At 40.6% G+C, this 16345-nt stretch overlaps 1 protein-coding gene across 1 annotated transcript in view; it reads right to left on the bottom strand.

Annotated features, from left to right (window-relative positions):
* The window catches only part of C11H3orf49 (chromosome 11 C3orf49 homolog), a 28538-nt gene extending 12549 nt beyond the window's left edge, over positions 1-15989 (bottom strand). Inside the window, exon 1 of the mRNA XM_036870183.1 lies at positions 15861-15989. Within this exon, the coding sequence (XP_036726078.1) occupies positions 15861-15989 (129 nt within the window). The remainder of the gene's footprint in view (positions 1-15860) is intronic.
* Between the last annotated feature and the right edge of the window lie 356 nt (positions 15990-16345).

Raw genomic sequence — 16345 nt, 5'->3', positions numbered from 1 at the left:
ATTTAAAAAAATTAATTAATTTGTTTTTGAGTCTTCGTTGTTGCGCACGGGCTTTCTCTAGTTGCGGTGAGCGCTTCGTTGCAGTGCTTGGGCTTCTCATTGCAGTGGCTTCTCTTGTTGCAGAGCGCAGCTCTAGGCGCACGGGCTTCAGTAGTTGTGGCTCGTGGGCTCAGTAGTTGTGGCACATGGGCTTAGCTGCTCCGCGGCATGTGGGATCTTCCCGGACCAGGGCTCGAACCCATGTCCCCTGCATTGGCAGGCGGATTCTTAACCACTGCGCCACCAGGGAAGTCCCAAGACAGCATTTTTAACAGCAAACCCAGAAGTTAAGTAGAAAGCCTGTAGCTGTGCATGCTTTATTCATCCAACCTGCACATTATTAGGTAACTGAAGGGCAAAAGTAAACTAAATCAGAATTCTGTATTTTTGGGGGTAAATTTCAATAATTTGAAATCTGAATTGAATTCAGAAACAACTCTTTTTAGTTCTTTGGGATAATGACTGAATTCAACAGCTCTCAACAACAAAAAAATGTCATTGCTACATCCAATCCAAGAGATGGGTTCAATCTGTCTCTATGAATTTGACGATAGTTTTTAAGGAGTGATGCCAAAACCCAGCCTCTGTGCACTGATGCCAAATTGAATCTCAGAGACAGACTTTTGGATGAAATAGAAGAGAACAGCTTTATTGCTTTGCCAGGCAAAGGAGGCCACAGCAGGCTAGTGCCCATGAGACTGTGCCTCACCCGGGACGGGGGTAGTGAGGAGTCTTTAACAGTGTTCGGGGAGCAGGGCGTGGTCAGCTCGTGGACATTCTTCTGATTGGTTGGTGGTGAGGTAATTGGGAGTCAGCATCATCAACCTTCTGGTTCCAGCTGCTCTGGGGTCAACGTGCTTGAGGGCAGCATACAATTAACTTCTTCCACCTGGGGGGAGTTTCAGTATCTGCAGAACAGCTCAAAGGACATGGCTCCGAATATTATCTATAGACCTTGGGGAAGAACTAAAGGTCCTTGACTTTGTTTAATGGCCAAAGTATTATTATTTTGTCTTGCTTGACTGTGTTCCTTTCTTTCCGCATTTTCTCACTTCTCTGATTAAATTTATTCTTTGACTAAAGTTTTTCTACAGACGAAAGGCAGGCGGGGCTCTATTCTGGGAAAGCCTCATGGGGTCCTGCTTGGTTACAGGAGCTAGTCAATACATATTTGTTCCGGGCAGTGAGGATCCAGCGCTGGACAAAGCAACTGGAATCCCTGTCCAGGACTGACACTCTAGTGTCATCGAGGGAAGATGCTTTTGGACAGGGAGTATGGTCAAGGCAAAGGCCCTGAGGCAGGACCTGCTTGATATGTCTAAGGAACAGAAAGGCTTGTGTGGCTTGAGCAGAAGGGAGTGAAGGCAACCGTAGAGGAATATGAGGCCAGATAAATAAATGGAGACATCTATCGTGTGGGTCTTGGAGGTCAGCATATGAACTTGGCTTTCACTCTCTGCGAGATGAAAAGCTATTATAGGATTTTGAGAAAAAACGTGGTGTTACCTGATTTCAGCTTTAGCACATTGTCACCTCCGCTCCGAGTTGCTCAATCATGTAAAATGTGCGCACCAATATTTTCTAACATAATCTAAATGGCCCCTGTATTAGTTTTCTTTTGCTGCTGTAACAGATTACCACAAACTTGGTGGTGCCTTAAGACAGCATAGATTTATGACCTCACAGTTCTGCAGTTAGCAGTCTGACACAGGTCTCACTGGGCTAACATCAAAGTATTGGCACAGCTACATTTTCTTCTGGAATCTCTAGGGCTGTACCCATTTCCTTACCTTTTCCAGTGTCTAGAGGCCACCCCCTTCCTTGGCTAGTCACTCCCTTCCTCCATGTTAAAGCCAGCAACTTTGCATCTTTCTGACATTCATCATACCTCCTTCTGATTCTCTTTTTCTGCCTCCTTCTTCCACCTTTAAGGACCCTTGTGACTACATTGGTCTCATCCAGATAGGTGGCCACTAGGTGGCTAATTGAATATCCTTGCCAAACCTTGGTATTGTCAGACTTTACATTTGCTTCCAACCTCAGTTAGGTGCAAAATGCTATCTAATGCTTGTTCTTAATTTGATTTTTGTTATAAGTCTAAACCTCAAAAGATGCAAAGATTGTTCAGTAGTTTGCTTACTGTTTTGTTTTGTTTTTGGTGAAAAAGTGAATCATAGCTGTTCTAAGCATAGGTTTTGTGGTCCAAGAAACATAGGTTTGAATCACAGCCCTTCCAGTTAGTAGCAATGTGACCTTGGGAAAATTACTTTTCTGCACTTTGGTTTTCTTTTCTGTATAAAGAGATTAATAATAATAATACCACCTCACTCAGGGATTGGTAAGAAGATCCCATGAGATAATGTATGCAAAATGCCATTTAGTGCTTGGCCATAAGGAGCAATTAACACTGTACATGTTACTATCATAAATATATTTATACTTCAATATTCAGTGCTAGTGTAGTTAAATTACAGAGAATAAAAAACTATAAGAAAGATTGTCACATTACCATAATTATGTCATACACCAGCTCTAGATAGCTTTAGAAACATTTCAATCATGAAACAGTTTCATAGCATGGAAATAAATCTACAGATAAAGGCACAACTAAATGAGTTAATATGTTTTTACAACATCACTCTATAAAAGGGGATATACTGTTTTATGTGAGGTTTAGCATATCATTATCCTTTGTTGAACTTCCTTCCTTGCAGGATATATGCTTGTTTGGTTTGCAAAAGACTTGGGAGGGGTGACTGGGCAGGCAATCAAACCCCCCAAAAAAAAGAAAAGAAAAAAAGAAAGAAAGAAAAAAAAAAATCCAAAGCCAAACTAGTCTCCTGAAGAAACAATAACAAAGCTTGAAGTGACCTGATTATATAGATACATCAATGAAATGAGACAAGGTACACTCGGGTTTTGTAATCTTCAAATTGTTACCTGTCATTGGGTAATCTAAATGGGGTTGCACAGGCAGTACGGCAAAAGGAATTCAATTTACCCTTCGGGTGTGCACCTTCGGTTCCTTGGAGAGGAGTAATCAACCAGAGGAAGACTTAAACCATCTTCCTGCCTTCTTCCATTGTAAAGTGTAACGAATAGCATTTGCATTTTTAAAACTTTAGCAAGTATTTGTTGAAAAGCCTGATACTGTGGAAGGAGCTAGGGAGTAAGAAGGACACAGCTGCTGCCCCCGTGGGCTCCCAAAGCAGAGGGAACCACACCATTAGGGCCGTCCTGAGTTTAGGGTTGTGTTTCTTGGGCAAGAGTCCTTGAGAACAAGACTGTGCTCAATTGCAGCTTGAAAATCCTATGTATCTTCAAATCAGGCTAAAGTATTAAATTAACTTATCAGGAAGCATCAGAGTTTGAGAAAAAGAAAACGGGTTGTAGAGTCAGGAAGACTTTTTAAATCTGGCTTTAAATCTTAGCTCTGTCACTTCCTAGCTGTGTTACTTCGGTCATCTAATTTCTGGGTCTCAGTTTCCTCATTGGTAGAATGAGGTCGCTGACAGCATTTGCTCCATGGAATAATTGTGAGAATCTAAGAGATGAAGTGTCCAGCCTGTGATAAGTGTTTGGTAGAGGAGTGCTGTCAAATATGAATATATTATAATATATTACTGACTTGTCATGGTAGTGGGAGGAAAACACTCAGGGGTAACTGCCAGAGGTGGTGTGGGTCAGTGCAAGAGCCCTGGGATAGACTGACAGGGGTCAGGTCCAAGTACTGCCTCTTCCAGCAGTGTGACTTTCCTAGCTGTATTATATAGTCCAAACTTCAGTTGCCTCTTCTATGAAATGGGAGTAATAATGTTATCTTCCTTGTGAGTTTGTTTTGATGTTTAAATGATGTCAAAAGCTGAGAGCAATGCCTGGCACATAGAAAGTGCTCAATAAATGTTAGCCCTTGTTAGCATGAGGCTGGCAGGATGGCGTGATGATCCTCTCTTCTCAGGGTCGGTGATTCTCTTACTGAGAAGGCAGACACATTGGAAGTAGAACAGCATGGTTAAGGGCATGGACTTTGGTGCAAAAAGCCTGAATTCACATCTTGCCTCTGTTCTTTGCTTGGTGACCTCTCCAAGCCTCAGTTACTTCATTTGTAAACTGGGCATACTAATAGTACCAATAACACTGGGTCTTTTCTTTTTTTCAGGGTTAAATGAGTCAAATTAAACATTTGCAGTTGGTACATAGTAAGTGCTCAGTACACGTAAGCTATTAGTATTGCCTTAGAATCCATCATCATTATGGACAACGGGTTCATGGTTTGACATAGAACATCCAAAGACAAGTGGCCAAACTTTCAGTGGGTTTTGCTACTCAATAAAATCTTTATTTTCTGTAACTTTACCAGTGAGAAAAGCTTTAGAAACAAGAATTCCCAACCCACCCATACCAGACCAGACATGGAAAGGACATTAACAACAGAACATACAAGGCTTTCATGTGAGGGTGAAGAAATCCAAATTAGAGACCTGAAGAGTCATGGCCAAAGTCTTGGAGCCATTTCATAGTGGACGTGGACTTAAACCCAGTTCTCTTGTTGTTCAACCTCAGGGGATCCCTGAAGAGAGCAGTTCAAAAACCAGTGTGAGGGATTTCCCGAGTGGCGCAGTGGTTAAGAATCCTCCTGCCAATGCAGGGGACAGGGGTTCAAGCCCTGGTCCGGGAAGATCCCACATGCCGTGGAGCAACTAAGCCCGTGAACCACAACTACTGAGCCTGTGTGCCACAACTACTGAAGCCCTCGCGCCTAGAGCCCGTGCTCTGCAACAAGAGAAGCCACCGCAATGAGAAGGCCGCGCACCGCAACGAAGAGTAGCCCCTGCTGGCTGCAGCTAGAGAAAACCCACGTGCAGCAACGAAGACCCAACGCATCCAAAAATAAAAAAATAATAAATAAATTTATTTTTAAAACCCTGAAAACCAGTGTGAAACAATCATGGAAAACATAGAGTAAGAGATTTGGGGTGATTGAATGGGGGAGGAAAAGGACTCTTACGCTCCCTTTCTATCCGTTTTTGAGGTGCTAGGCAGTTTAGGCTAATGATGAAGAGCCAGAGCATAAGTGAGATGTCAGATGGAGTCCAGAGCTATTGTATTTCTGTCTGTGAAAACTTGGCTGAGTTGCTTAACTTCTACAAGCCTCAATTTCTGCATCTGTAAAATGCACCCAATAATAGTACCCATAGCAAGGATAGAATGAGCTATTTGTAGAGTGCTTAGGATAAACTGTGACAAATTAGAGTAGGCGAAGGGATGTGATCAGCTTTGTCATTTGGAAGAATAACATGGAAAAGTGGGCTGGATGAAGGGGAAATCATTTGATACAACATGCATGAATTCTCTGTTCATGGAGGTTTTTAAGAAATCAGATCCCCTTGCTTCCATTTTTTGTTTTTATTTTATTTTTAATATTTATTTATTTGACCGCGCCGTATCTTAGCTGCGGCATGAGGGATCTTTAGTTGCAGCATGCAGACATGCGGGATCTAGTTCCCTGACCAGGGATTGAACCCGGGCCCCCTGCATTGGGAGCACAGAGTCTTCACCACTGGACCACCAGGGAACTCCCTGCTTCCACTTTTTAAATACAAGGTTTTTATTTCTTTTTTTTTAAAGTGCTGATTCATAGTGGGAATTATAGATCTAAAACATTCTGTCTACATCTTTAGGAAGCCAGTCATTCATTCCATTATTCTGCATTTAAAAAAATTTTTTCGTTATTCACCACTGGAGTACCCAAGCTGGACTTTGAGATGGTGTCTCTCTACTTCCTGATAATTTATGCCAAAGACGATCAAGGGGCAACAGCCTCACAGACCATTTTAATCCATATTGCAGTTGTGAATGAGACACCCATCTTCATCGGATCCCTTGCTCAAAGAGACCAAGGTACAGAGCTCTTGTCTTGGGGAAGGAAGGACCCTGTGGACATATGTATGTCGACATCATGCCCTGTGTCCTCTCATAGTGTCATGGTTATAAGAGTGATAAGGAGAATAATGATAACAAAAGTAATGATACATGACTGCCACTTACCGGGCACTATGTAGCAGGCACTATGCTAAGAGCATCAGATGGATTAGTTTATTTAATGCTGAGAGCACTGGAGGTACGTTCTATTTGCATTCCATTGTATAGATGAGTCACCAGGCTTAGAAAGGTGAAGTAACTTGCTCACTGTTAAGAATTATTCATTTATCTGTTTATCATGTACTAAAATTATTCCTTTATTTGTGTGATGATTAAATGAACAGCATGTCTATGTCATTGAGTTAGATGCTTCATGAAGGCAGGGATCAAGTCCTTCTTGTGCTCTCTCTCTCTCTCTCCCTCTGTCTCTCCCCATCCCTTTCTATTTGATTTTCACCATGTATGAATCTCTTTTTCTCACTCTCGTCTCATTTATTCTCAACTCTGCCTTTTTCTAGGTAGTCAAATATTTAACACCTACATGTGGATGATCCATGTTCTTTATTAAAAGCGTAAGCATTTGAGGCTTAGATGTTGGGATGGTCACTGACTAGGGACAGTTACTCATCCTGCCTGAGCCTCAGCGTCCCCAGTAGTTAAACTGAGATATTAGTCCCTTCTTGATGAAAGTCACCTGACAGAGTGTGTTCACAGGGCAACCCTAGTGCCAGGCACACAGGAGGTGCTGAATACGTGTTTGTTTTCTTCCATTCCCTTTTCCAAGCAGAGGATAAGCTCCTCAAAAGCAGATCCAAGGTGAACACATGCTCTTCTGACTTCTAAATCGGTGAGCCTGGTGCCAGGTTGCTGGCGGACACGCCATGCACCTTTGTTGATGGGCTGGCCCAGCCAGTGTCCTGACTAGAGTCCAAACAGGCTGTGGATGCCTTTGCTCCACAAATCCTGTCCCCTTGGCAAAATGGTGCGGCAGCTTCTCTGGGGGTGGGTCCTCTCCTCCAGCACTAAGGGGTCTCCCTCTGCCCCAGTGTTCCTGATCCCTGAAGAGTGGTTTGACTAGTAAATATGCAAGTTTATGGTCCTCAATGTTTTAAAAATGGATAGAAAGAAGGCAAACTTAAGGAAAGGACAGACATTAATAATCAGACAATAATAGCACCCAATAACGTATTAGCTGTGTAACCTTGAGTTACTTACTCTTTCTAATGCTCAGTAAAATGGAAATAATAGTCACCGATGGTTTTGAGTGCTTAGCAGTTATAAGCACTCAGGAAATGTTCAATATTGTTATTATTTAAATTTATATACCTCTTTGCCCTATACCTGATACATGATAGACGCTTGATAAATGATGTCTATTATGATTATGATTAATGGGAATCACCCTATAAAAACATCTGTACAGAGCAAGCACAATGCATTAAGTTTTATCTAAGATCCAGGATTGAATGAAGAGTTTCTGGGCTTATGATGGTGACACTCATTCAAGGACGTCTATTTTACATTTTCTGGCAGTTACCGAGATTGATATCCTAGGAGACACTGCCCCTGGCACAGTCATTTACAGAGCTGCGGCCAAGGATCTAGAGGATGCTGTTTTCGAGGTAATTTATGGTAGCAGAGACTATCAGTGCCTGGTAGTTTTATGTGTGACTGTGTTCACAAATAGAGCCATGGAGATAACCAGATCAATTATGCCCACAATTGAGGTTCCAAACATAACTTTTGCCTCAATTATGAGGACATTTCAGGTGAAAATGAAAGAAGGCTGGGTTGTCTGAGTAATTTCTTCCCTTCTGGTGCATTTCACGGTGTGCAGGCAGGCCCAGCCTAATCCTTAGGTAACTTTTGTCAAAAGATGCCAAACATTTCATTTAATTCTTGGGGATTTTGGCTACACATACTGTTGCGAAACAGTACAACTTCCTGGCAGAATTAACTTGTATTTCAAAGCACTAGGTCTGGTCCTCAGGCTTGATAATGCCCCAAGAACGCGCTTATTTAGAATAGGTGTCCTCTAGGTATAGATACCATGGGAGGGGGATGAAACTGTGGATTTTGTGCCAAGAGGCTTGGATCTAAGTCCCAACTTTACTGCTCTAAGTCTTTTACACGACCTGCTTCTCTGCTTCAGCTGTAAATTTGGGAAAATGATATCTGCTTTGTCTTCTCTCATACCGCTTTCTCTCATGTTATAATGGACTTAAAAGTAGTTTTTCAACTGTAAAATATCTTGCAAATGACAGGATTTATATTACTGTCTTAATTTTTGATGTCATATGGAATCATTATGACATTATTAGGCTGTAACATTTTTAGCTAATGGATTGATAGACAAGAATATCATGGCCTTAAATTTTTAATGTTGTATGACTTTTCTAAATTGGTGAAAAATTAGAGAATTGTTCATGCTGATGCTGTACTTTCAACATTTACAATTTACTGGTAATGCTACTGGGTCCTTATCCAAGGCAACTTGACTTTTACAAAATTTTCTTTAAACAGTAGATGGCCACTAATATCTGAGGCATTGTCCGTATAGTTTTTTAAGGTATTGAATACACTCAAGTAATTACACAAATGAACACTGCTGTTGTCAAGTTCCCCCCCACACATTTGTCTTATCCTCCTCCCAAGAGCACAATACCACATCCAGGATGGGACTGGAAAGGTCACAGCTTCCTTTACAACATACAGTTAAGCCACCTAATCATGTATATTGCTCCAAATCAACCTATTCAAGATTAGAGTGTTGAGTCCAGCACTGAGCAACTCCAGCCACATGGGCACCAGATACCATATTGCAATTGCTTCCCTGGTGTTGTGCATGGCAGGTCACCCACCATGTTGACACTTTAGTGTGGAAAACACATCACAGTCCAATAGGGCTTAGCTGTGACTTTAATATGCAATCACAGTGACTTACTAGCCAATTAATGCAAGTAATTCATTTCAAATGAAAGACTCCCAAACGCTTAGTCATAGAGATTAAATGCTTTTGGCCCTGACCCTATACTTTTCTGAGAAGAGAATTGGTTGCTGGGCCATATTTGGAAGTCTCATGCAATGTTCTTTGTGAATTTTACCAAACACGGAATGACATTTCAGTGTTGATATGGGCCATGGAAACTTACACTTAGATCCACTCCTACACACATCCTTCTAACACAGGAGATCAGACCAGATGTGTTATTCAAGTATTCATGACTGGGCAACAACTTTCATTTGCATTTGACTTCACATCGATTCAGAGAAAAACTGGTTCTAATCTGGGAAAGAGCTTACCATTATTTTGGAGTCTGGTGTATGACGATAATAATAATGACATTAATAACTGTTAAGTGTTTATCAGGTGACAGGCATATACCTTATATCGTTGAATCCCTATGTTAATCCCTGAAGCAGATACTACTGTCTATTATGATATTAAGTAATGGATCAATAAGCTAATGTATTATGCCTTTAATTTATAGATGAGCACCATTAGGCTAATAGGATTAAGCAATTTGCCTAAAAAATAATTAGTGTAGTTGAAATTCAAACCCATGTTCCTTTTGCTCTAAAGCCAGCGTGTTTCTTCTCATACTACCAAAACCACACCAAAGTGTATTCCGCCAAACACAAGTCCCACCAGATGCTCCAAGAGAAAAATAAAACATCCTATGATCAAATGATTTAGGGAAATGATGTCTACTTATCGCCTCTGAATTCTCAATACCCAGCATATTAAATTCCCTGAGGAGTTCTCTAATAGAGAGATGTTTGTTTAATCCAATTTGTTGTAATTATTCGTCCATAGCACTTTTTAAATGAAATGTAACACCTGTTAACTTTTCATGTAATGCCTATCGAGCATCCCACAGGGTAGAAAGATTATACTAGATGCTGCTGTAAGATTGATAAAACATGACATATCTCTGGGGTTGTTATAATGATGAAAGATGAAATTCTAGATGAAGACTTGGCCCACAATAATTAATGTAACACGAGTGGATTTTTATATATCTAGACTCACTACGTTCCAGGACTAAGATTTTTCATGCTGTACCACCATTGCTATTGTACATGTTCAAAGATCCCTGAAACTCTGGTTCATGGATTGTTCTTAGAGATAGAAAAAGTAAGACCTCTTATCCTGAACAAGCTGAAAATCAAAGACTTTTCTTGGACCCATCAGGAGAAACCAGCACTCCAAAATTTGGATAGACTGGTGAATCACGAGAGTCACAGCCAATTTCTGCTTACTTGGAGCGGAAACTGCTAGAGCCATAAGCAGGTATAAAGACTTATCATGGTAATTCTGATGAATTGCTGGAGGCTGAAGGTGGACTACCATGAGACAAAGTGCTGGGTGCCACAGTCTTAGGCGGACTCCACACTTTCATGGTTTTTACCACCAGGAACTCCATTAATGAGGTTTTCACAGTGAAGATTCAAAAAGTATCACCTGTGTCTTGGGGAGAGCAAGAGAGAGAAAAGAATCATTGTGAAATAAACCCAGAGCTTTCTCCTAACAAAGCCTACTCTCTTGGAGAAAAGAATTTTCCTGAACCTTATCTCATCTGGATACACACACATACACACATGCCCTTAGGCAAATCATATTCAAAGCTCAGAAACCCAAAGACAAAGAGAAAATCTTGATAGAAGCCACAGGAAAATGAACACCATACCTGTAGAGGAACAAAGATAAGAAATATAACAGACTTCTTGTTAGAAACTGTGCAAGCAAAAAGAGAGTGGAGTGAAATATTTTAAATGCTCAAAGGAAAAAAAAATCAACAAGAAGTCTATATCCAGTGAAAGTGTCCTTCAGAAGCTAAGGAGGAATAAAGACTTTTTCAGCCAAACACAAACTGAGGAAATTGATTACCAGCATACTTGACCTGCAAGAAATGTCAAAGGAAGTTCATCAGTAAGAAGGAAAATAATATAGGTGAAAAACTTGGATCTACATAAAGAAAGGAAAAACATGAGAGAAGAAAGAAATAAAGGTAAAATAATTTTCTATTTTTAGTTCACTAAAAGATAATTTTATCTAATAGTAACAATGTAGTAGAAGATTATAGCATATTGTTAAGTGAAATGAAAGTCAGCAGTATCACAAGCAGCAGGAGAGAGGAATTGGGAATACCCTGGTATAAGCTACCTATACTGTTATTGTTGCAGTCTCTAGAAAGCAATATAGTGTTATGTGAAGCTACGTTTAGGTTAGTTAAAAATGTACATTAGAAATTGAGGCAATAACAAAAAAATTAAGAAGTGAAACTGATATGCTAATAAAGAAGACAAAATGGAATCATATAAAATGTTCAGTTAAAACAAAGAGGGAAAAAACAAAGGACAATTGCAGTGAATAGAAAACAGTTACAAATGTGGTAGATATGAATTCAACTAATACAAATGGTCCAAATGCATCAATTCAAAGACAGAGATTGTCAGAGTGGATGAAGACAAAAACAAAAACAAAAACAAGGCCCAACTATATGATGTCTGTAAGAAACATACTTTAAATATAAAAACACCAATAGGCTCAAAGTAAAGGGGTAGAAAAAGAAATACCATGTTAACAGCAATTCCTGGAAACCTGGAGTAGCTATGTTAATTTCAAACAGAAAGTGGGGAGTAGGCAGCTAGGGAATTTCCAGAAAGGGCAAGTCAGCAATATCTGGGGTCCATCTAGGGATGATTTAAAAATGGCTGCAGATAGAAGATCCCCCTTCTTTCCCACCCCATAGTACTGAAATCCCTGGGTGACTTGAAGCTGACCCTACTCCTCCCCATAGAGGTCTTTCCAATGCTTCCCTGGGTCTCTACTGTATCCCAACTCTCCATGTCTCACCTCATCCATATTACCAACCCCTCCCCCTGTGTGACCATCTTAAACTTCCTGGTTCCATGGTGGTGAGAGTAGTGGTGGTAAGGGGGTTGCATGTGGCTTTCTCTATTATCTATTACATAGAGAGGCAGTTTTAGAAATCTATGTACATTGTCTCAATTCAATTTTGCTTTAAGAACCCTACTTCCTGGGGCAGTATATATGCCTCTGACTGTCATGAACAAGAAGTAGCGGGGAGAGAGGTATCTTGCTCAACATGTATTCTGTCTTTTCCTTTCTTCATGGTGAAATAAACTTATTCCCTCAAAGTTAGTTTTCAGAGTACTGTGTTGTGCCTTACTGTGTCTATCAAAACAGTTAATTAGCAGCTTGTAAAAATAAGCCCTGGCTTTGAGGACAAGAAATGGCCGGACAGTGGGAGAGATGAGAGTAGGGTTGAGGGTGAGAAGGATGAAAGTTAGATAAAATCGGACTATTTTCATGAAATAAGATTTAATCATTCTATTTCAAGGTAAAATATCTCATACAAGGTATTCCAAAGTTAGTGACAAATCTTAGAATATACATCTTGGATATATATTGTCATTTCATTAATAAACTTTTACTTTCTTTTGGGCATTATGTAATAGGATAAGGAAATAATCAGCTAACTAAACCAGCATACTAATAACTTGCTGGAAAGATTTTCTTTTCTAATTCCAATAAAGAATAATTTCTGGAAGTTTCATGGTAGCCCTTTAAAGATAAAAGATATACCATTTAATGACAAAAAGAAATCTGTTTCTATGGTTTTATTATTTTTCCCTCTTTGATAAAATACGTACAATGAATCATTGCAGCCCACAGATTTTATATGGAAATAAATAATATTTTCCGTTCAGTCAAGTATACTGACTGAAAGCTGACGATGATCAGATTTTTATGGTAAAGTGATATTTGGATCTTCTAAGAGGCATAATTAGTGACGGAATCATCAAAAGACTCAACAGTTATACTGCAGTAGAGCTTATAATTACGGACCTGAGGATTTTAATTATATACTCCTATGTTATAACTCAGCTGTAAAAACAAACATTAAAGGGAGAAAAAGATCAGTCTATTGAGTTAGAAACAAGAATATGTAAATTTTGCTTTATAAGTTGGGGTGGCAATTCTGGTTTTAATGGCCTGTTTTTAAGTATAATCATTTTAAAGAAAAGGCCCATGGTTCCTTTGGATAGCATCTACACTTTCAATTTTTTAAGTTTCATTTGTGTGTGGGGGGCATTCCTACAACTCAATAGCAAAAAACCCCCTAATGACCCAATTTAAAAATGGGCTAAGGACTTGAACAGACATTTTTCCAAAGATATACAATGGCCAAAAGTATATAAAAAATGCTCAAGGACTTCCCTGGTGGCGCAGTAGTTAAGAATCTGCCTGCCAATGCAGGGGACACGGGTTCGAGCCCTGGTCCAGGAAGATCCCACATGGTGCGGAGCAACTAAGCCCGTGCGCCACAACTACTGAGCCTGTGCATCACAACTACTGAAGCCCGCGCGCCCTAGAGCCCGTGCTCTGCAACAAGAGAAGCCACCGCAATGAGAAGCCCGCGTACCGCAAAGAAGAGTAGCCCTCACTCGCCACAACTAGAGAAAGCCCGCGCGCAGCAACGAAGACCCAACGCAGCCAAAAATAAATAAATTAAAAAAACCAAAAATGCTCAATGTCACTAATCATCAGGGAAATGCAAATCAAAAACACAACGAGTTTTCTTATAAGGGTCAGTATGGCTGTTATAAAAAACAACAACAACAACCAAACAAACAAAAACAAAGACAGCAAGTACTGGCAAGGATGTGGAGAAACTGGAAAGCTTGTACACTGTTGATGGGGATGCACAATGGTGCAGCCACTATGTAACACAGTATGGAGGTTCCTCAAAAAATTAAAAGTAGGGCTTCCCTGGTGGTGTGGTGGTTGAGGACCTGCCTGCCAATGCAGGGGATATGGGTTCGGACCCTGGTCTGGGAAGATCCCACATGCCGCGGAGCAACTGGGCCCGTGAGCCACAACTACTGAGCTTGCGCGTCTGGAGCCTGTGCTCCGCAACAAGAGAGGCCGCGACAGTGAGAGGCCCGCGGACTGCGATGAAGAGTGGTCCCCGCTCGCCGCAACTAGAGAAAGCCCTCGCACAGAAACGAAGACCCAACACAGCCAAAATCAATCAATCAATCAATCAATTAATTAATTAATTAATTTAAAAAAATTAAAAGTAAACTACACATGATTTAGCAATCTCACTTCTGGGTATGTATCCAAAAGATTTATTTCTGAGTTGCTCCAATGGCCTGGTCTTCTACGCTAACCTCACCTTAAAAAATTTCACCTCTTTGTGACACCAAGAGAAAGGGGGGAAAGGGTTAAATCCTACAATATGACATTCTTGTCAAGTTCTGGTATGTGATGAAATATATCGTTTTGGCATATACTAGCTAAATGAATTTGAGAATTGAGATAATTATCTGAGTTATTCAAGCTAAAGAACAATTTTGCTTAGAATAGTATATAATCGGGGGAAAAAGTGATTTTAAGAAAAGCTTTAATTACCTAGAAAAAAAATCTTTAATTCTCCACACGAAAGGCAGATGTTTGGAGAAAACCACAGTCATATTTTTAATAACTATTTTTTTGGAGTATTTACTTTGTAATTACATCACTTGCACCATCCTCCACAAGATGGCATGCAAGTTTGTAACATACTTTAGCCAGCAGTCATGCTCTTGCTAAATGATCTTGTAACAATCAATTACATTGACTCACATCACACAAGTTATTTTTTTGCCTTACAAATTGCAAGTATATACATTCAAGCAATGTTTTCAATAGGTAAAGACCATTGTCTTTCAGAGATGCATATCAAAATGTAATTATTTGGGGCTTCCCTGGTGGTGCAGTGGTTGAGAGTCCGCCTGCCAATGCAGGGGACACGGGTTCGAGCCCTGGTCTGGGAAGATCCCACATGCTGTGGAGCAGCTAAGCCCATGTGCCACAACTACTGAGCCTGCGCTCTAGAGCCCGCGAGACACAACTACTGAGCCCGCGTGCCACAACTACTGAAGCCCGCGCACCTAGAACCCGTGCTCCGCAACAAGAGAAGCCACCGCAATGAGAAGCATGCGCAGCAATGAAGACCCAACGCAGCCAAAAATAAATTAATTAATTTTAAAAAAATGTAATTATTTGAAGAATGTGTGAATAGAAATCAGTAATTTAAGTCTATTCATACAAGGCAACTGAAGATTTGGCCATGACTAGCCTATTCAAAGTCCACATTGTATTGAAGTTTCAAGAAAAGACAAAACAAACAAAAGTGTTCTGCTGTTCATGTTTGAAAAGACATTTTTATGAGACTGAGAAAGGAATTATAAATAAAATATTTGGGTTTTGGAGGATTTATTTCGTTCTTTTAAAGTATGCCTGAAAACATTTCCTGGGACAACTGGGAAGCAGCATGTCGATTTATCTGAATATTACTGTGGTTCTTTACCTTTGCGGCAATAATATAGTCACTTGGGATGCTTTAATAAAACACAGATGCCAGCTTCCCTCCTCAGACTAAATCAGAATCGCTGGAGGTGGGATCCAGGCATCAGTGTTTTTAAAAACTTGCCCAGGCAATCTAGCAATGTCTTAGACATCAAAGTTCTCTGAGAGTACCTACTGCGATTGCCTTCTCATTTGCTTGTGGCAGGCATCACTAATCGAACGTGACACTTTTCCAACCGGAGCTCATGGTCTTTCTCAGTAAAATGCTCTGGGTAGCCCTTACCAATCAATTCAGAGTTGAAATGAATCCTACTTGCTATCAGACTTATCAAAGAATATGGGACAGTGAACTGTTCCGTGGAAGGTGATGGGTTTCTTAATATGGTAACTATCTCTGCTCTCTAGCCTGAGTCAGCCGAACAATTGTTTTCAGCTGCTTGTAACAGAGGACGTTTTAGAGACTGTAGGGGATAATATCCATACTCTTCCCAGATCTCCCTGGATACCTTTGTACCTTTTCTGTGTGATGCTCCCCGCTTCCTTCCGCCAACTTCAATGTGTTTTTGCTTCCTTCAGCAAGAGGAGGACGGTCCTTGGACTTTTCTTGCACTTCCAAGGGCAGGAAGCACCTGGGAATTTCCATCTCTCTGGGGTAGCCCTTAACCACTGAATGAGGGGTGCAAGGGTAGGAAAGCCCCATCTCCTTTTCTTTGAGTGGGGAAAATTCAGAGGCATGAGGTCCCCTCCACAGCTTCTCTGTGGCGTCAGGCTGAAACTGCTTCTGTGGGCTTTGGAGGTAGCAATTTGCTTGGCTTCCTCCCCTTTTCTGTCCTGTTTCCCCAACTTCCACCTTAGTCTTCCTGGAGTACTTAATGAATAAATCTCTTGCACAGAAATTTTCACCTCTGGATCAGTTGCTGGGGAACCCCTAAGACAGAGGCTAAAATTTAAGGCCACTGGACTCTAGGAGCATCTATATAAACCATTCTTTAAATCATG

The sequence above is a fragment of the Balaenoptera musculus genome, chromosome 11 (genome assembly GCF_009873245.2).
Source record: "Balaenoptera musculus isolate JJ_BM4_2016_0621 chromosome 11, mBalMus1.pri.v3, whole genome shotgun sequence".
NCBI classification, from domain to species: domain Eukaryota; kingdom Metazoa; phylum Chordata; class Mammalia; order Artiodactyla; family Balaenopteridae; genus Balaenoptera; species Balaenoptera musculus.
Note: the sequence above shows the minus strand (reverse complement) of the source record. Positions and strands in the feature narration are given on the sequence as shown.